This window comes from Diabrotica undecimpunctata, unplaced genomic scaffold (genome assembly GCF_040954645.1).
Source record: "Diabrotica undecimpunctata isolate CICGRU unplaced genomic scaffold, icDiaUnde3 ctg00000833.1, whole genome shotgun sequence".
In the NCBI taxonomy this organism is placed as follows: Eukaryota; Metazoa; Arthropoda; class Insecta; order Coleoptera; family Chrysomelidae; genus Diabrotica; species Diabrotica undecimpunctata.
In genome coordinates, this window is record NW_027312007.1 from 60,123 (window position 1) to 86,521 (window position 26,399).

Genomic DNA, 26,399 nt, shown 5'->3' on the forward strand with positions numbered 1-26,399 from the left:
CGCGAGCGACTTAGCATAGTAGAGGAATAAACCTCAATAAAAAATTCCCAACCGTATGGTGTTATGCGAACCGTGCCAAGGGGTGAAAGGCCAGAGGGTTAGATGGTCTCGAACGGTGCCCCTAGTCGGTCAGGCAACCTTCTGGGGTAACTTAGCCACCCTCACGGTAAGGGCGCACTGCCGTGGGGCGTTAGTTGTTTCGGCCCTACTCGTGGGATTAGTAATGGAAAAAAATGCTAATGTAAAGGTAGTAAGTGAGATAAAAAAGGCGGAGGAACTGGCAGCGTTTTCGAGGTCTACCAAGACCCCGAATTCGCCCAGGAAAGAATCAGCTGTAGAGGGCGCGTTCGGAGGAGCGCCCCTTGCGTTTGACCACACCTCCACTCTGGAGGTAGCTGAGGCCACTGCCCTCGATAAAGAGTGGCAGGTGGCTGGCACAAAAAAGAGAAAGAAGGCGACGAGCTCGGGGGGGGAAACAACACCTTCGCCTCTCAAGAAGAAAGCGGGACTTCGGTCCTTAGAGGAGGAAGTTAAGTCAATGAGGGAGAAGGTTGCTCGGCTTGCACGTTTAGTGCAAGCCAACGCAAACACAAAAAAGGAGATCAAGATGATCTCCAGGGAGCTGGAAAGGAGCGCTGACCGTGTTCAGCGCTCCTTGAAGGAGGAAAAGAAGAGGGAGGCTATGCCAGCCGCTGAGTCGACATTCCCCCCAAGAAAAGTGCTAGGCTGCACCGTCAGTACACAGACGGCAGCGGTGCAATGTGGGCCCTCGGTCGGCGTCCAGGTTGGCCTGGACACAGAACGGGAGGCCAAAGAGAGGGCTGCCTGCATTCGTGAACGAATGCTGGCAGCAGTTACCGGCACGGCGGAGGAGGTCATGGACCTCATCTCCGAAGACTGGCCCGAAGAGCTCTTCACGGTGTCGAGGGGGAGCGATGTCGGGCTCTATGATTCACCCGGGGACGTAGCGGTCCTTATTACTAAGGACGCTGCCGACGCGGAGGTGGTGGCGAGGCTAAGGGAGAAATACCCGGATCTGCCTGGTGCCGCCGCTCCCGCTCGCGAAGGGGGAGCCGTGGGGTCGGTCATCGCCAGGTTCGACGCCGTCGAAGAGGAAGGTAGACGGGAGTGCGCCGAGAGGTGGGCCCACAAGCTCATCCCCTCGGAAAGCGATGAACCTGCGGCAGTCAGGTTTTTGAAAGTTGTTTCAATGCTTGTCTGCCGCATGGAGAAACATGGGCGCAAGAACGTGGGGCTGCATGCTCCGGCAGTTCTTGGTGCAGAGGTCACCAGGAAGCTGGTGGAGTGTGCGGCCCTGGGCAAAGACGTGACAGTTACTGTCCACGGCAACAGTGGGAAGACGGCCACGGAGGGACCGCTCCGGTCCACAAAGGGGATTGTCCTCATACACAAAGAGCAGGGTAGGTCATATGCCGATCTGCTTAAGGGGCTGTCGAATGACTTAAATGGCAAGACTGAATGTGTGGTCACTCGTGTGAGGAGAACGAGAGAGGAAGGAGTCGTCCTCGAAGTAGAGGGCGGCAGAGAGATGGCTGAGAAGGTCAGGAAAGCCATCTCCACCGGCGGCTCTGGCGCGGTCAAATCGGCCGTCGCGAAGGGCGGCAGCCGGATGAGGGAGGTTCTCCTGACCGGTCTGAATCAGATCACCACGCCGGAGGACGTGGTGAAGAGCGTAAATGAATTTGCAGGTAACAGTGTTGCCTGCGAATTAAGAGGGCTTCGGCTTTCACGTGGGGGCGGCTTCGTCACCGTGGAAGTTGAAGAGAGAGTGGCCACACGGCTGATTGAGTGTGGCAAGCTCCGGGTGGGTTTTGTTACCTGCCGAGCTAGAGAGAAAGTACAGCTCGATCGGTGCTACAGATGCCAAGCATTTGGGCATCGAAAGAGCGAATGCAAGATGGACGCGAGAAAGGGTTGTAGGAGATGCGGCAAAGATGGCCATGTCTCCTACGATTGCAAAGAAAAAGAAAAATTCTGTGTGACGTGTATGCGGGGGGGCCACTCGAGCGACAGTCGAGCGTGTCCAGTGTTTAGACGTCTGGTGGATGAGGCTAGGGGTACGTCCGTTGGGGCGGCCCGGAGACCAGCGTGACTCTCTGTTCGAGATGGCGACCACACGTCTTCCCCGACTGAGGGTCCTCCAAACCAACGTGGGCACGGCGAGATTGGCACACGATCTCGCTGTGGGCTTCGCTGCGACAGGTGAATACGACGTCCTTGTCGCGGCGGAGCCGAATCCCACGTTGGTGAGGAGCCGAGGCTGGTTTGTTGATAGCCTGGGCGGTGTCGGTGTGTTTATCCGGAACCGTCAATTGAGAGTACATGGTATCGAATCCCACTGGGGTTTCGTGAATATAAGGTTTGAGAACTTGAGTCTCCTTTGTTGCTATATCTCGCCGAATATAACAACAGAGGAATATGGAAGAAGGCTGGATGAGATAGTCGGCGTGATTATTGGTGAGAGGCCGAGAGAGGTGTTAGTGATAGGGGACCTAAACGCGAAATCGGCGGCGTGGGGATCCCCGGTCACTGATGACCGAGGGCAAATGTGGATGGACTGCCTGGGGGCCCTGGATCTGGTAGTATTAAATACTGGCCAGGAGCCCACGTTTGTGAGAGGCGGTTCTGGTACGCACATTGACGTCTCCTGTGGCTCCCACGAGGTAGCTCGGCACGTAAGTGACTGGGCGGTCTTAGCGGAGTACACTGGCACCAATCATAGGTACATCGCCTTCACGGTGGACGGCACTCCTGATAAGGATATGTCTACCCGGCGGGGGGGATGCAGGTATGATTGGAGCGTGTATAAGGGTGTTACGCAATGGGAAATAGCGATGGCTCGAGCCCTACCACCATCAGTGGAGAGACTCGAGCGTGTGGTGAAAGCCGGCTTGAGAGAGAGCAGGTACAGTACCTTGGGTGCTGACCGTCGTGTGCCTTATTGGTGGAATGACTGCATTGCCCGAATGAGGAAAGAATGCCTGGCCCTGCGTCGCAGAATGACCAGAGCAAGAGTGAGAGAGAGCGAACGAGTGTATCTGGAGTTGCTTGCCGAACACCGAGCTCGAAAGAGGGCAATGAAGGATCTTATCCGAAGGGAGAAGAAGAGATGCTGGAGGGATCTGGAGGACAAACTAAACGACGACCTCTATGGAGATGGGTACAAAATCGTCATGAAGCACTTCGATGCCTACCCTCTCTACACTATGCCACTCGCGGACAAGATGGCTCTGGTAACAGAGCTGTTTCCGTCCGGCGGCTGGCATGGGGTGGAGTGGGAGGCCGAAGATGCGGGACGGATTGTTCCCTTCTCCCTTGAGGAACTCGCTGTTGCCAGTGGGGCCCTTAAGGCCGGAAAGGCTCCCGGGCCAGATGCGATACCGCCTGAGGCGGTCAAGCACCTGGAACGATTGGAGCCTGACTGGCTTTTGGGCCACATGAACGCATTGCTTGTCCGCCAGATTTTTCCGGCTTCCTGGAAGCTCTCAAAGCTGGTGTTGATTCCCAAAACCGGGGGGAAACACCGGCCGATTTGCCTTCTTTCGTGCCTCGGAAAGTTGTACGAGAGATTGCTGAGAGCAAGAATCGAAGAGGTGATAGAGAGGTCTGGAGGGTTGTCCCCAGACCAGTATGGCTTCGTCGCGGGTAAAAGTACGACTGAATGTGTGCTGGCGGTGTTTCGGGCCTTGGAGGGTAGCGGCAGCAAGTGGGCTGCTTTGCTTCTCTTCGACGTCAGGAACGCCTTCAACAGCATAAAGTGGTCCCACGTGATGAGCTCCTTGAGCGGACGGAATTGTCCAAAATATCTGAGGAATATCGTCGCTGACTACCTGTCGGAGCGAAAGCTCGTGGTCGAGGGTCCAGTTGTAACCGACGTTACGGCCGGGGTCCCCCAGGGGTCTGTCCTTGGTCCGACGCTGTGGAATCTGGCATATGACGGGGTCATGCGCCGCGAATATGGTGAGGGGTGTACCCCTTTCGCATTCGCGGATGACCTCGCTGTGTTGGTCACGGCCCGGGACAAGGACGAACTCCTGCATAGGGGATATATGGCCTCAAACGTCGTGAGCGACTGGATGGGCGACCATGACCTGGAACTTGCGACGGGGAAGACCGAGGCGATCGTCCTCAGAGGCCCTAGGGACAGGACGGGAGTGGTCTTTCGCTGCGCCGGGGTTGATGTGGTCCCCAAAGCCTCTGTCAGGTATTTGGGGGTGAATATCCACTCCAACGGACGGTGGGGGGAGCACGTCCGTGTGGTCGCACACAAGGCCGCTCAGAGAGTGGCTGCGCTGAGCCGGTTGATGCCCAACATCGGTGGTCCTAAACCCGAAAGGAGGAGGGTACTACATGGTGTTGTGCATTCGACCGTCCTCTATGCAGCCCCAGTCTGGTATAGGGCGATGGAAACATCGTCCTACCGAGAGTGCTTGATACGCGTGGATAGGACTAGCCTGCTACGTGTAGCATGTGCCTATAGGACTGTGTCTGCGGCGGCCCTGTGGGCGATCACGGGATGTGTTCCCCTGCACCTGATGGTACTAGAGAGGGAGCGGCTACATCGGAGTCGCCCTGACGAGGCCGAAGAGCGAGCCCACACGTTGCTCATGTGGCAGCGGGAGTGGGATGCAACGGTGGATGTTGCACAGTGGACGAAGTCCCTGATACCGAACCTTAGCAGGTGGCTGACCTGTAAGCACCGGCGTCTAGATTATTATCTGACGCAGGTGCTTACGGGACACGGTTGCTTCCGCAGCTACCTGCACAGGTTCGGGAGAGCAGCCTCTGAGGCCTGCCCTTACGGGGATGGCTCGGACAGTGTGTCGCATACGCTGTTGGATTGCGTCCGTTTCACGCGGGAACGTAATCGCCTGGAACTGGAGCTGGGTCATCGCCTCGAGTCCGTGACCAGTCTTGTGGACATTATGCTCTCGGACTCGAGGCGATGGAACAGCATTCACGGTTTCGTCAGGGCGATTCTGCGGAAAAAAGAAGAAGAGGAGAGATTGCCCCCCGGGGGGGGATGAGCGTCGGCGAAAAGTTATATATATGTATCTGTTTTATCTTGTTCTTATATTTTGTTTACTTTTGTTATTTTATTTATACACATAGTTTTAGGAATTTTTATTCATTTTATCTTTACACACATCTCTTTTATTTATTTATTTACTTATTTTATTACTTTTACCTTTTACTTTAATTTTTTACCCAATATATTATACAATAATTTTATTCTATTTATTTATTTATTTATACATTTTATTTCTTTATATTATATATTTACACCTACAGATATATGTTGTGCTGTACGAATATGTATGTGTGTTGTATATGTATGTTGTATATGTGCGTGTTGTATATGTAACCTAAGAGGGGTATTGCCCAGTTAAATCTGGGCATATACCCAGAGAGTTTGAAGGAGGAATTACTTCGAGCGTGCGTGGTCTTTTCCAGAACGTCGAGTGATCCCTCCATAGTAAAGACAGGTGATATGTACCCGTCAGGGGTACACCTTATTGATACCTTGCAGACTGTGTGTTAGAGTGAGTAATTTTCTGCATAGAGGTGACATAAGTCTGGGAGGCGCCAAAGAGAGAAAAGTCCCAACAGGGTGGTCCCATTTGGCGTTCTCTGGAGAATATGGGGTGGTGGTTTTAGCTGGTAACGAGCCTGTCATTGGACCCTGTGGCTCGAGTCCCGCACTGTTCTGCGGAGCCTTCAGCTCTGCAGTTCGGACATAAAGTCTTTCCACCACTTTGAGCAAGCAAAAAAAAAAAAAAAAAAAAAAAAAAAAGGTTAGGTTAGGTTAGGTTAGGTTAGGTTAGGTTAGGTTAGGTTAGGTTAGGTTAGGTTAGGTTAGGTTAGGTTAGGTTAGGTTAGGTTAGGTTAGGTTAGGTTAGGTTAGGTTAGGTTAGGTTAGGTTAGGTTAGGTTAGGTTAGGTTAGGTTAGGTTAGGTTAGGTTAGGTTAGGTTAGGTTAGGTTAGGTTAGGTTAGGTTAGGTTAGGTTAGGTTAGGTTAGGTTAGGTTAGGTTAGGTTAGGTTAGGTTAGGTTAGGTTAGGTTAGGTTAGGTTAGGTTAGGTTAGGTTAGGTTAGGTTAGGTTAGGTTAGGTTAGGTTAGGTTAGGTTAGGTTTCCCCGTGTGGGGTACGGGCCTCTTAAGTAGAATATCCCCACAGTGATCCTCCTGCTTGTCGTAAAAGCCGACTAAACGGAGAGGCGGGCATTTTCTTGTCCTGTCGCGGTCGCTAAATTTTGTAAAGCGGGCGCGAGGGGGCAGGCTTATGACTGCTAAGGGAGGTGGGCGTGGTTGGGGACCGGAGTTGGTACGCCCTGCCCCCACCTACGGTCACCTCCCCAAGATGAGAGCAGCCAATTCCAGCTGCTCTGCCATATACCGTCATAGGAGAGGCGGCTGTGTCGGTCATCTAGTTACACTCATTCGTGCTGGTCTTACTGGCATGCATGCGTGCGACTACCGCTGGGAGGAGTAAACCTCATGAAAAAATCCGCAATCTTAAGGTGTTAAGCGACCCGTGCCTATGGGATGAATGGCCTAGCGTCAGATGGTCTCGAACGGAGCCCTCGGGGAGAATGGCATCTTCTCGTTGTATGGTAGCCTTAGCGAGGTAAGGGCGCACTGCCTCGCTGGACGGATATTTCGGCCCTATTCGTGGGAATTAGATGGAATTAGACAAAACAAAAAACAAAACAAAAGATGTTGAAGGAGCGAAAGGTGAGGGCTCGGGAGTGTTCGCTCGGTCTGAGAAGATCGGGCGAACGCCCCCGCGGCCCAAGCGCGTATGCGGTGGGGGTGCTGCGGGTGAGACCTGCAAAACTCCCGTTGGCATGGTAGGGGTCAGAGTGGAGACGGTAAGAGGGGAGATAAGACCGAGTTCTGGGTCCGAAAGTTCTCCAGAGCCGGTCGATTTAGACGACGCAGGCAATAGTTCGGACTGGTCCCAGGTGAGGGGCAAGAGAAAGAGGAGAGCGGAGTCGCCACAATCGCCGGAGCATCCTCCTGTCAATCTCAATAGGGTTGGGAGGGAGATGTCCCGGTTGAAGGTAGAGTTGGAAAAGGTGTTGAGGTTGACGCAAGTCAACGTCAACACCAAGGTGGAAATCAAGTCCGGTGTGAAAAAGATGAACACCCTGTTCTGCGGGTTGGAGAGGGAGATATCCCGTGCCGGGAATCTCATCTCTTTGGCCAGAGAACAAGGGCATAGTGAAAGAGAGGTAGCAAGGAAGTGTGTGAGTTCGACGGGGACGCAGACGGACGCGTCTCTTGTTGGATGTGCTAAAAGGAATGCAGGTGTGCAGGCTACAATATCTGATGACCTGCAGATGAATGAGAACAGAGCGAACGAAATTCGAAAGAGTTGGGATGAGTGTAAGGGGACTGATGAGATCATGGATCTAGTCAGTCAAGAATGGCCGGAGGGAATCTTTGAGAGAACAAGTATGTGTGAGGGTAGTCTCCTTGAATCCGCTGGTGATGTGGCCGTTGTAATAACCGCGGACACGGCAGATGCCGCCATGATCGGCAAGCTTCGGGAGAGATACCCGCAACTGCCGGGAGTGCCGGTAATTGGCGACGCCAGCGGAGGAGTAGGAACAATGTTCTCGAGGGTGGGAGTATTGAAAGAGGATGGGCAAGAGGTGTGCACGGAAAAGTGCATATACAAGCTCATTGTTGGAAAGGGAGAGGAGCCTATGGCAGTGAAGTTCCTGTCGGTATGTAAGTTGCTGGGGGAGAAAATGGAAAAGTGTGGTAGAACGAGTGTTGGACTTGCCGCTCCGGCAGCTCTGGGAACTGAGGTGTCCAGAAAGCTTGCGGAGTGGGCGTTCAAAGACAGGAATTTCAAGGTCGTAGTGTTTGGAAAGAGTGGTAAAGAGGCGAGAGTGATGAAGCCCAAGGTGAAAAATGGAGTGGTAATTGTAGAGAAGACGAAGGACAGAACGTATGCCGAACTTCTACAGGGGCTCAGGACGGGCCTGTGTGAAAGGAGTGATATTGTTATCAAGAGAGTGCGTAAAACAAAAGAGCAAGGGGTAGTCCTTGAGCTGGAGGGTGGTAGTGAGGCGGTAGAAAGAGTCAGAGAGGTCGTCGGCTCGATGCCCTCCTGCGTTGCGAAAGTAACGACTAGGGGTGGTACAGCGAGGAGAAAACTTCTCTTGATAGGTATGGATGCGGTAACGACAGCCAAGGACGTCGCTGACGCAATCCAGAGTAGTGCTGGCAGCAATGCGTCATGCGAAGTTCTAGGGATTAGGCCTTCACGAAATGGCTTAAACGCCACTGTGGAGGTCGATGAAAATGTTGCCAATGTGTTGTTGAAAAAGGATCGATTGAAGGTTGGCTTTGTAGCATGCCTTGTAAGGGAGAAAGTGCCTATCCTGCGATGCTATAGGTGTCAAGCCTATGGGCATACCAGGAACGAATGTAAGGAAGAAGAGCGCAAGGGATGCTGGGGATGTGGCCAAGAAGGGCACATTCTCAGGGAATGCACGGCTAAGATAAAGTGTTGCATGAACTGCAATGTAAAGGGTCACTTGAGTGGGTCGAGAGACTGCCCTAAGTTCAGATATCTGGTTGACGAAGCCAGACGTTGCTCCGGGAGTGGGGCCTAAAGAGGCGCGTATCCTCCTCTCGACATGGCAACTAACTGCAGTGCTGAGCTGAGGATTCTCCAGACCAATGTGGGCAGGGCGAGACTATCACACGATCTCGCCCTGGCTTCCGCCGCTGAGGGGAGATATGATCTGCTCGTGGCGGCGGAACCGAACCCCACGTTGGTCAGGAATCGGGGCTGGTTTGTGGATGATGCTGGTGTCGTCGGTGTGCATATCTGTAATCGCAAATTAAGGGTGTATGGGATTGACGCTCATATGGGCTATATATCAGTGAGAATGGAGAGATTGAATCTGGTCTGCTGCTATATTTCACCGAATATAGTGGTAGGTGAGTATGAAAATAGGTTAAATGCAATTATGGAAGAGGTGAGGCGACTGGGTAACGAGTGCGTGGTGCTCGGCGACTTCAACGCAAAATCTGCTGAATGGGGCTCGCCGATCACTGACACTCGGGGTCAAATGTTAATGGAATGGATCGGGGCACTAGATCTAGTGGTTTTAAACACAGGTTTGGAGCCAACTTTTGTAAGAGGCGATTCCAGATCGTACATCGACGTCACCCTCGCTACGCAGGGAACCGCCCGATGTGTCAAGGACTGGGCAGTACTGACGGAGTATACCGGCACGGATCACCAATTCATCGGCTTTTCGATTGGCAAGACGGGGGACGTTGGGGGTAGACCCAAACCTTGCCTGCCGAGATGCCGGAGATATCAGGTGGACTGGGGTGTATATGATGAGAGTATTAGATGGGAGGTACATGGGGCTCGACGTCTTACACCTTCGGTGGAAGGCCTCGAGCAGGTTATGAAAGCCGCGATGCATATGAGTGAAATTAGGACTGAGCGTACGGGTAGAATGCCTTACTGGTGGAGTGTCGAGATAGAGCAACTGAGAAAAGAGTGCGTGGCCCTTCGCCGGCACTTGACAAGGGCGAGAATACGTCGGAGCGCGGAAGAGGTGGAACGTGTGGATACGTCGTACCGTGCGAGGAAGAAGGAGTTGAATGGGAGGATCCGAGCCGAGAAGAAAAGGCACTGGAGGGTACTGTGTGACAAGCTGGACGAGGACATCTGGGGTGAAGGGTATAAGATCGCAATGAAGCATCTCGACGCCTGTGCTCCGTATGACATGCCATTGGACCGGAAGCTGGAAATAGTCACCGAACTGTTTCCACAAGGACGGTGGCATGGTGTGCGGAGAGACGTCGAGGCTGAGTGTGGGATTCCCTTTACCTTGGATGAACTAGCTGTGGCGGTGAGTTCCCTTAAGTCTGGTAGGGCTCCCGGTCTAGATAGTGTCCCACCTGAGGCGGTTATACGTCTGGGGCGTTTGGAGCCCACGTGGCTTCTGGAGCACATGAATGCTCTTCTTGCCGCGCAGTCTTTTCCGGATCCCTGGAAAATCTCGAGGCTCGTGCTCCTGCCTAAATTCAAGGCAGGAAAATATCGTCCTATTTGCCTTCTTCCTTGTATCGGAAAGCTGTATGAGAGAATGCTACGTTCGCGTATCGAAGAGGTGATTGTGATGTCTGGAGGCCTGTCTCCGAGACAATATGGTTTCTGCCAGGGTAAAAGTACAGTGGATGCGGTGACCGATGTGCTCCGGGCGGCACGGGGAGTTGGGGCTGATCATCGATGGGTCGTCCTGATTCTCTTTGACGTCCGAAATGCGTTTAATACATTGCAGTGGGGTCACGTAATGGGCTCTTTGGAAGCAAGGAACTGTCCTGGGTATCTGAGGAATGTGGTCGCTGATTACCTTTCCGAGAGAAAGATTGTGGTGGAAAATGGTGTGATGGTGGATGTAACGGCTGGGGTCCCGCAGGGCTCCGTCCTGGGTCCGACGTTGTGGAACCTAGCATACGACGGGGTCTTAAACTGCGAATATGGGGAGGGTGTGACCCCCTTCGCATTCGCGGACGACCTTGCTATGCTGGTAGCGGCACGGGACAGGGAGGAACTCTTGCTTCGGATTACGCGTGCGTGTGTACTAGTTGAGGATTGGATGAGTGAGCATGGTCTTTCTCTCGCGGAGGATAAGACGGAGGCTGTAGTACTCAGAGGCTATAGAAAGAGAGATAGGGTGGAATTCGAGTGCGCAGGAGCGAGAGTGGCGCCCAAAAAGTACGTTAAGTATTTGGGAGTTACTCTCCACCAGTGTGGGAGTTGGGGGGAACATCTGAGGGGGGTGACCCGCAGAGCTATTCAGAGAATGGCTGCGCTGGGGAGGATAATGCCTAATATCGGTGGTCCCAAATCCGAAAGGAGAAGGGCGCTCCACGGTGTTGTGCAGTCCGTCGTCCTCTACGCGGCCCCAGTTTGGAGTGAGGCGGTAGAAATACCAACTTACAAGAGGCTCATGGTACGCGTGGACAGAACTAGTCTGCTTCGGGTAGCATGTGCCTACAGAACTGTGTCAGCTGCCGCTCTGTGGGTTATCACCGGCTGTGTTCCTCTACATGTACTAGTAGGTGAAAGGGCAAGGATTCACAGCCGTAGGGGGCGGAACATTGGAGAGCGAGAAATGAATGAGATAAGACTGGCCGAGAGATTAGTCTCAATTGGTCAGTGGCAACTGGAGTGGGAGGCAACACGTGATGTGGCGGAGTGGACGAAGTCACTAATCCCGAACCTTCGAAGCTGGGTGGACTGTGGGCATAGGCATCTGGATTATTATCTAACGCAAATGCTCACAGGCCATGGCTGCTTCCGCAGCTACCTTTTCAGGTTTAGGAGGGCTCAGTCCGATCAGTGCCTTTACTGTGGTTTTTCGGATACTGTGACACACACGATGTTGGAATGTGAGCGTTGGGCGGATGAAAGAGATAAGTTTGTAAGAGAGTGTAACTGCAGAATGTTTGATTCTGTGAGAGAAATGGTGGAGAAAATGATGACGGATGAGTGGTGGTGGACACGGATCCACAAATTTATCAGGGAGCTGCTCTCCTCAAAAGAACGAGAGGAGAGGGAACTCGCAACAGACTTCTAAACCAAGCGAGTAGCAACTTGGTGGGGTTCGGACTGTCGCAGGCCGAAATAAGAGTATATGGGAGACAGACGACGCGAGAGAGATGGCAGCCTCGCTAAGGCAGGGGTTGAAAGTCCTTGGTGGTTCGTGTGAATGTAGTTTCCTCAATGAATGTGTCGGAGAAAGAATGGGAATCGGGCGATAGCAGGGCATCAGGAGAGATGTATGCCTTAACCGGCCCTTCCATCCTGATGTCTGGCGTGACAGAGGAGAGGTTTTTAGTTGGACGCCGACCGTCTCGGGGTGGTGACGGGGCAAGATGTCAAAGGTCTAAATTCCTGGGGCATCTCGCCCTGGCACGGCTTCGCTAGGGTATTAGGAACCCAACACTACCTGTGTGAGGCACAGGTGTCTGTATGCAGATTTTTCCTTCTTCTCTTTAAAGATGTAAAAAAAAAAAAAAAAAAAAAAAAAAAAAAAAAAAAAAAAAAGGTTAGGTTAGGTTAGGTTAGGTTAGGTTAGGTTAGGTTAGGTTAGGTTAGGTTAGGTTAGGTTAGGTTAGGTTAGGTTAGGTTAGGTTAGGTTAGGTTAGGTTAGGTTAGGTTAGGTTAGGTTAGGTTAGGTTAGGTTAGGTTAGGTTAGGTTAGGTTAGGTTAGGTTAGGTTAGGTTCTCCCCCGGAGAGCAGCTACCGTGTCGTGGTGGGGGAGCTCACATCCGCAGAGGCGGCCTCTGGGTTTGTAAAGGGACTGCCTCTCGGATGTGCTAAGAGCCTGCTCAAACCGAGGGCAAGTGGGGGTCACGCCCTGGACCAACATCCGCTTGACAACGGTTTGGCTCCCGTGCGTGATCCACACTTGATCTCACGCGCACCCTGTATAACAGTCACTCCAAACTGTTATAAACTACAATTTCCCTCCTATATCCTTCACACCCTTCCCAACCCCCAGGAGACAACCTGACGCCGAATAAAAAACCGAAGGAGTAAACCTGCGGTAAAAAATCCGGACGTCAAGGTGTGAGATACCGTGCTGAAGACTGAATGGCCACACGTACGTGGTCACGAACGGTTCCCTCGGGGTACCTGGCGACCCCCCGTTGCTCTTAGCCTTACTGCCGCATGCGGGGCTCTGCGGCAGTGGACTACCCTTTCCCTAGCTACTCGTGGGAACATTACATGTATACTACAAACAAAAAAGCACCAAAACCCACCGCTGGGGACCAGAGCGGTGTAAAAATATCTGGCGCGGACTACGTAGCTCGTAAAAGAACAGCGTCACTACCCGAGGAGGAGTACGCTATATATCACAGGAAAAAAGTCACAAAAACAAGCGAAAATATCTATAACAGACAACCGAGCAGCGAGTGCTTTACGCTGCTCGAATTCATTGAAACCAATGAAAAACTAATAACCGATCTATCGCAGTTATGCAACGATTACCCAAACACTCAAAAAACTATTAAAGAGGTGGTAGCTAAATTAAAAAAGAACATAGCAATACCAAGGAAGGAATTCATAGTCAATTGGTTTGAAAACATAAAGTATGATCCGATAGAAAAAATGATGGCAAACGCGGATATACAAACAGAGCCGCAACTAAGCAGCAAGGTATCGTGTAGCACACAGGCTACCCAAACTGACCCCTGGTATGGGACAGGGAAACCAAAGCCAGTGGTCACCGTGGACCATATTAAAGATCTAGAATCCCTAAAGACGAACATGAAACTCGCCTGGTCGGAGGAGGCGTACAAAAGAACATCCATTGAAGTGGGAAACCCTTTGGCTGCGCCTGACGACGTAGTCAAAGTAGTCTTAATAGAACCAAAAGACCCGGATATGAATCACTCTATCCAGAGGCTATATCGAGAAAAATATCCCGAGATAAGGGAATTAGACGGAGAACTCGAAGTGCTCGAACAAAACACTTCGATAAGATCAAAGGAGGGTCCGGGAATTACGAAAAAAGTAATTAAAGCAAAGTTCGCCGAAAATCTCGAGGGACTGTGGAGTACCCTATCAGTAATAAAACAGGAGGTCGAAAACGATCAAAAAATCGCGATACACCATGTAAACTTCCTGAATGCGGAAGATATGAGAAAAATGACGGAAGTCATCTTTGCAGACACGACAAAAACAATAAAGATTTTCACTACTAAAACGAAAAAAGAAAAAACAACATACGGAATGGTAGTGTCAAAAAAAGGCACAGATTATAACGGAATTTTGAACACGGTTAAAGAGGCCGTAAAAGGCAACAGTGCAACCGAAGCGATACGGGGACTCAGAAGCACTAAAGATGGTAAACTCCTTATCACTTTTGAAAAAAACAGTGAAGCTATCAATAATATCAAGTCAGCTCTTGCTTCTGCGGACAAGGACTTAAACGCGCACCAGATAGGTGATGATAACAAAAATCTAGTTCTTCACCTCAGGGGCATGACCCTGGGGACAGGAGAAAAGGAAATTACTGAAGCATTCACAACACAAATATGCAAATGGGAACCATTTTATAAAGTGGTAAACATCCGGCCGATGCGTGGGGACATGTTGGCGACAACAATAATTGTGCCAACCCATGCGGGGGAAAAGCTTCTCGACAAAGGCTTTCTCCGTGTGGGTCTTGTAAGATGTCGGGTGGAGAAAAGGCACAAAATAAGAAAATGTACAAAATGCTGGTCCTTCGACCATAATGTAAATAACTGTGAGGGCCCAGACAGGAGGAACTTGTGCTTTAGGTGCGGCACAGAAGGGCACGCAAGCGAAAAATGCAAAAAGGAAGAAAACTGTGTTTTATGTAGCGAAGCACATAGACTTGGAAGCATAAGCTGTCATGCTTTCAAGTCTGCACTGGCAAAGGCCAGACTCTTGGAAAAAATGACAAAAGTACAAACAACTTATGAGCCGGAGCCGGAGCAAGAGCAGGATATGGAACGAGCTACCACCTCTTCAATTATGCATGCTGAAGGAGAGGACCTGCCAGGAAGTTCCGTCCTGGCAGGACCCATATCCTCATAAAAACTCTCATTCAAGTGACCTAATAAAGCTAGTGGTATAGATCTTTACAATGGCTTCGACTGGGAAAAAAAGGCTTACGATTCTGCAAGTAAACGTCGGAAGGGCGAAGACAGCGCACGACCTAATACTAGCGAAAGCTCTAGCACTAAACGCAGATTTGATAATAGTCCCAGAACCAAATAAAAATATCGTGAAAAAGAACGGCTGGATAACAGATACAAGATCGGACGTCGCAATATACATAAATAACAAGAACTTGCACATTAATAAAGCTAAACGACGAGAAGGGTATCTAAAAATAAATATAGATAATATAGCAATCATCGCTTGCTACATCTCACCTAATATAAACATAGAACACTACGAAAGGCAAGTAGAAAACATCATCGATATGTCCCAAAACGAGAGAGACTTTATAGTTGCTGGGGACATAAACGCCAAGTCCATCCTTTGGGGGTCCCCACACAACGATAGAAGAGGTGAAATATGGAATGAGTGGATATCTTCGGCGGACATCGTAGTGTTGAATAACGGAGAACCCACTTTTGTGAGGGGTGAGAGCAAAAGCCACATAGATGTTACCCTAGCAAGCAAAAACGTCGCCAAAAAGATCTCGGGTTGGGATGTGCTGGGTGAAAATCTTTTCACCCACCACAGATACATCTTCTATGAGATTGGCGTCAAGGTCATACACAAAGGAAGAAAGAAAAATGAATTCAACAAAGAAAAATTTAAAAACGAAATAAGTAACATACAAGAAGAGACTACTAATTTCTCCGACTTAAAAAAAAAAATTACTCAGGCATATAAAAGCAGCAACAAAAGCAAATACACCAACTACACAGTACCGTACTGGTGGAATGAAAAAATACAGAACAAGAGAGCAGAATGCTTAAGAATGAGGCGAATGGCACAAAGGAATAGAACCGTCCAAGAATACCAAGAAATGTACAAGCGCGCAAAAAAGGTCTTAAACAAAGAGATCAAGAGATCAAAGCGTACATGCTGGCAAAACATGTGCGCTGCGCTTGAGGATGACATATGGGGTGAAGCTTACCAAATTGCCATGAAGACCTTAAGGTTCGAGTCACCATATACCCCCTGTGCTGAAAAAACACAGGAAATAGTGAATACCCTATTTCCCAGTAAACCCGAGAATAATTTTGTACGTACTTTCGACGAAGAAACACCAAATGATTTCACCATACAAGAAATAAGACAAGCTGCAGATAGAATAAAAGTAGGTAAATCCCCAGGACCAGACGGTGTTACACCGGAAGCCATCAAATTATTAATAAAGGAAAAACCAGAAATGGTCAGAAAAGTGTTTAATGAGCTCCTAAAAAAACAAGAATTCCCTGATGAAGCAAAAATATCTAAACTAATATTAATATTAAAACCCGGAAAAAATCCGGACGAAGCCAGCTCATACAGGCCAATTTGCCTAATAGACTGCATAGGGAAATTCTACGAAACACTTATTAAAAACCGTTTAGAAGATGAACTTCGAACAAAAGGAGTAATCTCTGAAAGGCAGTACGGATTCACAAAAGGGAAATCGACGATAGAAGCGGTCAAAGTTATATCCGAAACAGTAAAAGAGACAAGGAAAAGATGGGCAGTCCTTGTAATGTTCGATGTTAAAAACGCTTTTAACTCTGCCAACTGGAGATACATCGTAACAAAGTTAGAAACAGCCGGAATATCAGCATACCTGTTAAACATAATAAAGAGCTACCTGACAAATAGAAATATAACAGTGGCAAAAAACAATGAGGTAAAGCTCTCCGCAGGTGTACCGCAAGGATCTGTACTGGGACCCATACTCTGGAATGTCCTATATAATGGGGTCCTAGAGATAAATTACGGCAGAGACAACCTAGCTATCGCATACGCTGACGATCTAGCGATACTCGTGAAAGCTGATATAAACTACATAATGATAAATGAAGTAAATAGGTGCTGCCAAAAGGTCATCAGTTGGATGACAAGAAACGATCTAGAAGTTGCGACCCACAAAACCGAGATTATTGTATTAAAGGGTCCAAGAGAAAGAGACAACATAAATTTTCACATTGGCAGTACAAATATAACGCCTAAAAACTATGTTAAATATCTGGGCATACACCTAGATACAGGTTTGAGATACACAAAACACATTACACAAGTAGTCCAGAAGGCGGAAGCTAGAATTGCAGCCTTAACAAGAATTATGCCAAATATAGGAGGACCAAGTTACTACAAGAGAAAAATGTACCTACAAGTTATCCATTCAACATTACTATACGGGGCCCCCATATGGTACAATGTTCTACAGATGGCAAAATATAGAGAAATCCTAACGAGAGCTCAAAGAAAGCCCCTTCTGAAAGTAGTAAGTGCGTACCGGACTACCTCGACAATTGCTCTTCAAGTAATTGCAGGTACGCTCCCCATATACCTTCTAGCAAAAGAGAGGAAAATACTTCACGAAAACAATAACGGAACGCTAGAACAAACAAGACGTGAAGTTAGAAACCAAATGATTCAAGAATGGCAACTTGAATGGGAGTCACAAATAAACAAGGCACAATGGACAAGAACGCTCATCCCCGATGTGGGAGCGTGGCTTAATTGTAGTTTTAAACGAACTAACTATTACTTCACTCAATTCTTAACTGGACATGGCTCCTTCAGATCATACACATATGCTATAAAAAAAACAGATGACGACATCTGCATAGAATGCGGAGTTGAGGACAACGCAAGACACTGCATTTTCGAATGCAACACATTCATACCTGATAGAATAAAAATTCAAAACAGTCTTGGTATTGATCCAATAACACCGGAAAATATATTAAATGCTGCGATGGAAAATAAAGATAAATTCAACAGCATGGTAGATACAATTACAGATATCATGAAAAGGAAGGAGACCATGGAAAGACTAAGACAGGATGAGGGTTTACACTAAAATTTACACTAAAACTACGAGAGAAACACCAACTCTATTTTATCCTTTTAGACATCCTTTTTCCCGATTTTTATATATTTACATATACACATAATGTTTTACATATATACACATATATTTTACATATACACATATTTTAACCTTTTAGCGTCCATAGTAACTAATTTTAAAATTTTATCTATTTTTAACTTTTATCTATTAATTCTAAAACTATATCTATACTAACCTCATTACATATACACATATTTTAACCATTTAGCATCCATAGTAATTAATTTTTAAAAATTTTTATCTATTTTAACTTTTATTTACTAATTCTATAACTTTATATCTATACTAACTTCTTTATCTGTGTAAACTCAATATATTATATACTTAAACAACTTTATTTACACACTCAATCTTACACCAGTTAGGTTTATAAATGAATGAAACTGTTTTTTTTTCATACAGACACATGAGGCATCCCGTTGTTACATTCGCTGAGAATAGTCCCGGGATGTCTCATGAGAAGGAGGTGGTTTTTAGTTGGTAGGCGGCAGGTTATGGGTGCATGCGTGGGCACGAAACCCTACGGGGTAAATGCGTGCGGGTGTGCTCTATCCAGTCGAATCCAACACTATTATCAGGGTTTTCTCCCCCTGGTAGTGTCTTTGGAAGATTTCCACCTCCTAAAACTAAAAAAAAAAAAAAAAAAAAGGTTAGGTTAGGTTAGGTTAGGTTAGGTTAGGTTAGGTTAGGTTAGGTTAGGTTAGGTTAGGTTAGGTTAGGTTAGGTTAGGTTAGGTTAGGTTAGGTTAGGTTAGGTTAGGTTAGGTTAGGTTAGGTTAGGTTAGGTTAGGTTAGGTTAGGTTAGGTTAGGTTAGGTTAGGTTAGGTTAGGTTAGGTTAGGTTAGGTTAGGTTAGGTTAGGTTAGGTTAGGTTAGGTTAGGTTAGGTTAGGTTAGGTTAGGTTAGGTTAGGTTAGGTTAGGTTAGGTTAGGTTAGGTTAGGTTAGGTTAGGTTAGGTTAGGTTAGGTTAGGTTAGGTTAGGTTAGGTTAGGTTAGGTTAGGTTAGGTTAGGTTAGGTTAGGTTAGGTTAGGTTAGGTTAGGTTAGGTTAGGTTAGGTTAGGTTAGGTTAGGTTAGGTTAGGTTAGGTTAGGTTAGGTTAGGTTAGGTTAGGTTAGGTTAGGTTAGGTTAGGTTAGGTTAGGTTAGGTTAGGTTAGGTTAGGTTAGGTTAGGTTAGGTTAGGTTAGGTTAGGTTAGGTTAGGTTAGGTTAGGTTAGGTTAGGTTAGGTTAGGTTAGGTTAGGTTAGGTTAGGTTAGGTTAGGTTAGGTTAGGTTAGGTTAGGTTAGGTTAGGTTAGGTTAGGTTAGGTTAGGTTAGGTTAGGTTAGGTTAGGTTAGGTTAGGTTAGGTTAGGTTAGGTTAGGTTAGGTTAGGTTAGGTTAGGTTAGGTTAGGTTAGGTTAGGTTAGGTTAGGTTAGGTTAGGTTAGGTTAGGTTAGGTTAGGTTAGGTTAGGTTAGGTTAGGTTAGGTTAGGTTAGGTTAGGTTAGGTTAGGTTAGGTTAGGTTAGGTTAGGTTAGGTTAGGTTAGGTTAGGTTAGGTTAGGTTAGGTTAGGTTAGGTTAGGTTAGGTTAGGTTAGGTTAGGTTAGGTTAGGTTAGGTTAGGTTAGGTTAGGTTAGGTTAGGTTAGGTTAGGTTAGGTTAGGTTAGGTTAGGTTAGGTTAGGTTAGGTTAGGTTAGGTTAGGTTAGGTTAGGTTAGGTTAGGTTAGGTTAGGTTAGGTTAGGTTAGGTTAGGTTAGGTTCCAGCCGCGGAATGTTGCTTCTGGGAGATGGGACTAGTACCCTTCTTCTGTGGGCAACAGCCTGACGGGAGGTTGGACCACGACCCACCTGGCGCGTCCCAATGGCTCATAGGGTGAGCCATCGAGAACGGGAGGTGCGACATGAAGTTTCGGGATTGTCGGAAAGCATGGCGCACCTCGCACACTCGATGGTAAGATTGCTGAATAAGATGGTCTTCCACCGAATAGGCACCGCGGATCATGTGGTAGCACAGATTAGGGGAGGCAGCTAATCGGTGTTTTGAGCGACTAGTACGGGGACCGGTGTGTCGCAGGAGGCAGGACCTGGTTTCAGCCCAAATCTTGAGATGCATGGGTCCAAGTATTTAGAGCGAGACTGCGTCCGGCGAAAACCGTGATAAACTATGGAGGAGTAAACCTCACTAGTGGCGAAAAATCCCCATTACTAAGGTGGAAGGCATCGTGCCGAAGGTATGCGAGGTGCAAGGGTTAGCGCACCGCAAACGATCCCTCCGGAATACCAGGCGACCTTCCGGAGTATCTAGCCTGGGTGGGGTAAGGGTGCACTGCCCCCCCTGTAAGTATACTTCAGCCCGACTCGTGGGATCACATATGGAGAATGAATTTGTAGTTAACTTAACTGGGGACAGCACATCAAGTGCACATACGGAGGGAAAAGATGAATCTGAAAGGAAGGCGAGGATAGATGCCGAAGAAAAAATCTTCAAAAAATCGGAGAAAATGAAACGCTCCCCTCAAAGGAGCAAAGAAAGTGAGAGCGGCCATCAAGGTCCGTCTGGGGAGGAGAATCACAAAAAAAAGACTCGGAAAGTGAGTACGGGGTCGGTCCTGGACAGTATCCTGGATTCGTCTTCGGCCGAAGAAGAGTCCCTGGATCAAAATAAGAGGAAAAGGGGGCAGAATGAGGAGTCGGAAAAAGAGCTGTCGGAGGAAGAGAAATGGACGGAGGCGAGGGGAAAAAGGAAGAAAAGGAGCCCCAAGCACAGGATCGAAACTGAGACCGGAGAAAGTGAGGTGGAGGTGCTTCATCGCCGGGTGGAGGAGCTCCGAACGAGAATCGAGGAGATCCACCGCCTGACGATATTGTATCCAAACACCCAGATGGATATAAAGAGGAGTGTGAAAGCGGCGAGAGCTTGCGCGTCGCAGACCGTCAGGTGTGAAAGCAAAGTGAGGAAGAGAGTAAGCGAGCAGGCTGAATGTCTAAAGAGTGTACGAAGGGAGTTGGCGGAGGTGCGCTCGGGTCTGGCGGCTGCGAGCGCTCCTCCGGCAAGGCCGAAAGGTTTGAGTGTGGGCATACAAGTCGGGAGTGAGGACATGGAGGAGTTGGAGGCTGCCAGAAAAGAAGCAGAGAGAGTGGAAGCCTTAAAAGAAAGAATGGGGAGGGTAATAGAAGTTGACGAGGTCATAGACCTCGCCAACGAAGATTGGCCGGAGGCAATCTATGAAAGGACTGAGGTGAACGAGGAAAGCTTGATTGGAAGGCCGAATGACCTTTGTGTGTTTGTGGCGAACGGGGGAGACACCGGGGGTGAGGTTTTTGGTGCCTACCCAGAACTGGCGTCTCTTCCGGTGGAGGAGAGAACGGAGGATGTGAGGTGCGGGTGGATGGCCTTATCGACCAGAGTGCCTGGGAGGGATACCACTGAGAAGTATATCTTCAAGGTGGTTCCCTCTGACAGAAATGAGGTGAGTGGGGCGGCTAGGTTCGTGCACGCGGCACGAACACTGGCCGAATGTATGAAGGAAGAGAGGAGAGAGTGTGTCTCGCTGGCAGCTCCAGGATTCTTGGGGCTTGAACGGTCCAGGAAGATCTTGGAGCTGGTAGCCAGAGCGAGTGGGGTGCGCTTTATAGTGCACGGTAAGCGGAGTGTGAAAGGTTTTGTGGCACCGCTGCCCAAAAAAAAGGACGCGGTGGTCATAATAAAATCGGGGCCAAATCGGACTTACGCCGAACTTTTAAAGGATGTCAGAACCACTGTGGGAGAGTGTGAGGACATCAGGGTGACAAGGGTGAGGCAGACCAAAGAAGGTCTAGCCTTGTCCCTTAATGGTGGGATGAAGATGGCCGAAAGGGTCAGGGAGGTGGTGCGTGCCGGCGTCCCTGCCGCCGTGAAGACGGTTGCAAAGGGAGGAATTCGGACCCGTACCATTTTCCTGATGGGAATGGATGAGCTAACCACTGAAAACGAGGTGAGGAATGCAGTTGAACGCGTTGCCGGGAGAAAGGTCGACCTTGACATAAAGTCGCTTCGGCCTGCCGGTGGCAGAAATAAAACTGCCACCGTCGAGGTCGAGGAGACTGTTGCACTGAGACTTCTCAGGGCAGGCAGTGTTAAGGTTCGCTGGATCTCGTGCAGCGTGCGCGAAAGGCTGGAGCTAAAACGTTGTTTTAGGTGCCAGCAGCATGGTCACCTCCTGCGTGAGTGCAAAGTAGCAGAGAGTGGAGATGTGTGTCGGCGATGTGGTCTAACAGGCCACAAGCGCCAGGATTGTAAACAAGAGGGTGAGAAGTGTGTGGACTGTGGGGCGAATGGACACAGAGGGGGAAGCTCCCGCTGTGAAGTGTTCAGGCGTCTCCTTAAGGAAAAGAGGGAGAAGGTAGAGGGACCAAGACGCTAACATGGCGTGTGGACCCAATACCAAGAGTGCGAGGTTTCTTCAGACTAACTTGGGTAGGGCGAGGTTGGCTCACGATCTCGCCCTGGAGACCGCCACGAGGAGGAATATCGACGTCCTCATCGTGTCGGAGCCAAATCTCAGGGTGGTCCGAGAGAAAGGTTGGCACGCGGACGAAGCGGGTGACGTCGCGGTGTATATTCGGAATCGTAAGTTGCGAATCTATGCCATTGACGCACATGATGGTTACGTAACCATAAGAATGGAAAGAATGAATGTAATCTGTTGCTATATTTCCCCAAATATAACAATGGATGCGTACGAGGCAAGGTTAGATGAGATAATGAATGAGGGCAGACGTTTGGGAGGAGAGTTCTTGGTGCTTGGGGATTTCAACGCGAAATCTTCGGAGTGGGGATCTCCAGTCACTGACGCTCGAGGAAGAATGCTAACGGATTGGGTGTCGGCTTTGGACCTGGTTGTACTCAACACAGGTCTCGAGCCGACATTTGTGCGTGGGAATTCAGAATCGTACATTGACGTTACCTGCTCGTCAACGCGGCTGGCTACGCGAGTGAGAGAGTGGATGGTTCTACCGGATTATGCGGGGACGCACCACCGCTACATCTACTTCGAGGTGGGTGGCGCGGGGTCTGACTTCCCTGTGTATACCGGTGGAAATGTGCAAATGAACTGGGATGCATTTGAGCAATTGGTTGAATGGGGTGTAGAAAGAGATCGGGGGTCGGACACTTATAAAGTGGAAGATCTCGATCGAGTTGTGACTGAAGCAATGAAAGGAAGCCGGCCTCTTGGGACTAGTACGGGTCACACTAGGCCGGCCCCGTACTGGTGGACGGAAGAGATAAAAAGTGAGCGTGATAGATGCCTGCGTTTACGAAGGCAGATACAGCGAATGAGGAGGGGAAGAAGGCGTGAAGATGTGATTAGGAATTTGGAAGAGTTGCACATCGATTGCAGGAGACAACTGACCCGCATGATACGCAGGGAGAAGAGAAGATCCTGGATGGATCTATGCGAACGGATAGACGGCGATATCTTTGGACAAGGATACAAAATAGTAGCCTATGAGGCACTTTCGGGCGTACTCTCCCTATGACATGCCCCTTGACAAAAAGCTGAGGCTTGTTCGGGAATTATTTCCGGCTGGCAAGGGGTATGTGATGAGGAGATACCTCGGAGTTCCCAAGGAGCTTGATGTGTGTTTCTCCATAGACGAGCTGAAGGACGCGTTGGGTGGCCTGAAGGTCGGTCGGGCTCCTGGACTGGACGGTGTAACCGCGGAAGCGGTGAAGCGCGTCGGTCGAATGGAGCCCGAGTGGCTTTTGGGGCATATGAACGCGCTCATCCGTCGACAGATCTTTCCGGCATCTTGGAAGATGGCGAAGCTAGTTCTACTCCCAAAAGGCGAACCATCAGCCGAAAAATATCGGCCGGTCTGTCTCCTTCAAACGCTGGGTAAACTGTATGAGAGTTTGATTAGAATGAGAGTAGAGAGATTGATTGAGGAGAGTGGTGGGCTTTCGCCTCACCAGTACGGGTTTAGACGGAATAGGTCGACTGTGGATGCAGTGGTGGGGGTGTTTAGGGCTCTCGGGCAGAGGGGCGATGCTCGTTGGGCGGCGCTCATCTTGTTCGACGTCCGAAATGCCTTCAATACGCTTGAGCCGGCAATGGTTCTGGGATCTTTGGAGGAGAGGGGTAGTCCGGATTACCTACTGAACGTAATTGGGGACTATTTTAATGAAAGAAAGCTGCATGTGGATAAAGGAATGGTTGTAGACGTATCGGCTGGTGTTCCGCAGGGGTCTGTTCTGGGTCCCACGCTATGGAATCTAGCATACGACGGGATCTTACGCCGCGAATACCCTGAGGGCTGTAAGCCCTTTGCGTTCGCGGACGATCTCGCAGTGCTTGTGGTAGCGAGGGACTTGGACGAACTCCGTCATCGAGCAACGGCCGCATGCGAAGGTGTGTATGATTGGATGAATGACCGGGGTCTTGTACTGGCAACAGAAAAGACTCAGGCCATTATCCTGAAGGGGCCGAGGAAGAGAGAAGGTGTATGGTTTGAATATGAGGGAGTAAGGATTGTACCCAGCAGGTGCGTAAAGTACCTGGGTATAACTTTACATGAGAATGGGGGCTTCGGTGAGCACCTCAGGGGTGTGACACGGAGGGCAGCGGAGAGAGCGGCTGCGTTGGGGAGGATTATGCCCAACATCGGCGGACCTAGTTCCGAAAGGAGAAGGGTCCTAGCCGGGGTTGTTCAGTCGATCGTCCTCTACGCGGCACCTGTGTGGTATAAAGCAGCAGAGGTTTCGTGTTACAGAAATCTTCTGATGCGAACGGATCGGGTTTGCTTGATCCGTACGGCATGCGCATACCGCACCGCGCCTACTGCTGCTCTCTATGTTATTACTGCTATGGTGCCCACACATTTGCTAGCGGGTGAGAGATATAGGTTGTATGTGCGTGGAAACGTGGATGGCAGAATAAGGAGTGAGGAAAGGGCCACTACTATTGAGAAGTGGCAGAGAGAGTGGGAAGGAGTGGAGGATGTGGCACAGTGGACGAAGTCGCTGATCCCGAATATCCGACGGTGGGTGGAATGTGGGCATCGGCGTGGGGGATACTTCCTTACGCAGGTGCTCACAGGCCATGGATGTTTCCGGACCTACCTAAAGAGGTTCGGGAAAGCGGCTGACGATCGGTGTTTATATTGCCGTGAGGTGGACACTGTGACGCATACTCTATTCGATTGTCCTAGATGGGTAGCGGAAAGAGTGAGGATGAATGCGGGATTTGGCAGAATGATACTGAGTGTGAATGAAATGGTAGATGAAATGATGACGAGCGTTACAGGGTGGAGAACGGGTGACGGTTTTGTTCGCGCGGTTCTCGCCGCTAAGGAGAGAGAGGAGAGGGTGTTGGTTGCATAGTCGTCGTTGGTTGGCAAGGATAGGAAAGGACAAGATAGAGGGGGAAACTGGACGAGGTATTGAGTGAAAGGGAGAGAGTTGACGGCGCAGGTCACCAGACGTACATCTTCACAGACAGTTCCAGGTGGCCTGTGAAGTCCCTGCAGTGTTTAGTCCACGCGACACGGCCTATGGCTAGGATTGAGGCAAGATGATTCTTGCCCCCATTCTTGCTCAAACTAGTCTTAGGTGTCACCCTGGGGTGGAGGACAGCCGAAACCTGGGGGTGATTTAAAGCAGGTAATAAAAAAAAAAAAAAAAAAAAAAAAAAGGTTAGGTTAGGTTAGGTTAGGTTAGGTTAGGTTAGGTTAGGTTAGGTTAGGTTAGGTTAGGTTAGGTTAGGTTAGGTTAGGTTAGGTTAGGTTAGGTTAGGTTAGGTTAGGTTAGGTTAGGTTAGGTTAGGTTAGGTTAGGTTAGGTTAGGTTAGGTTAGGTTAGGTTAGGTTAGGTTAGGTTAGGTTAGGTTAGGTTAGGTTAGGTTAGGTTAGGTTAGGTTAGGTTAGGTTAGGTTAGGTTAGGTTAGGTTAGGTTAGGTTAGGTTAGGTTAGGTTAGGTTAGGTTAGGTTAGGTTAGGTTAGGTTAGGTTAGGTTAGGTTAGGTTAGGTTAGGTTAGGTTAGGTTAGGTTAGGTTAGGTTAGGTTAGGTTAGGTTAGGTTAGGTTAGGTTAGGTTAGGTTAGGTTAGGTTAGGTTAGGTTAGGTTAGGTTAGGTTAGGTTAGGTTAGGTTAGGTTAGGTTAGGTTAGGTTAGGTTAGGTTAGGTTAGGTTAGGTTAGGTTAGGTTAGGTTAGGTTAGGTTAGGTTAGGTTAGGTTAGGTTAGGTTAGGTTAGGTTAGGTTAGGTTAGGTTAGGTTAGGTTAGGTTAGGTTAGGTTAGGTTAGGTTAGGTTAGGTTAGGTTAGGTTAGGTTAGGTTAGGTTAGGTTAGGTTAGGTTAGGTTAGGTTAGGTTAGGTTAGGTTAGGTTAGGTTAGGTTAGGTTAGGTTAGGTTAGGTTAGGTTAGGTTAGGTTAGGTTAGGTTAGGTTAGGTTAGGTTAGGTTAGGTTAGGTTAGGTTAGGTTAGGTTAGGTTAGGTTAGGTTAGGTTAGGTTAGGTTAGGTTAGGTTAGGTTAGGTTAGGTTAGGTTAGGTTAGGTTAGGTTAGGTTAGGTTAGGTTAGGTTAGGTTAGGTTAGGTTAGGTTAGGTTAGGTTAGGTTAGGTTAGGTTAGGTTAGGTTAGGTTAGGTTAGGTTAGGTTAGGTTAGGTTAGGTTAGGTTAGGTTAGGTTAGGTTAGGTTAGGTTAGGTTAGGTTAGGTTAGGTTAGGTTAGGTTAGGTTAGGTTAGGTTAGGTTAGGTTAGGTTAGGTTAGGTTAGGTTAGGTTAGGTTAGGTTAGGTTAGGTTA

General features: G+C 48.9%; 1 protein-coding gene across 1 annotated transcript; it reads left to right on the forward strand.

Moving 5' to 3' along the window:
- The first annotated feature begins 22,025 nt into the window (after positions 1 to 22,025).
- Positions 22,026 to 23,141, forward strand: LOC140431438 (uncharacterized). The gene has a single exon (XM_072519366.1). It carries the CDS (start codon positions 22,026 to 22,028, stop codon positions 23,139 to 23,141), a length of 1,116 nt encoding a protein of 371 aa, XP_072375467.1.
- The last annotated feature ends 3,258 nt before the right edge of the window (positions 23,142 to 26,399 follow it).

Bases quoted from the DNA above. Each gene is read 5' to 3' on its own strand.
- LOC140431438 (XM_072519366.1), top strand. From the start codon at position 22,026: ATGGCGTGTGGACCCAATACCAAGAGTGCGAGGTTTCTTCAGACTAAC.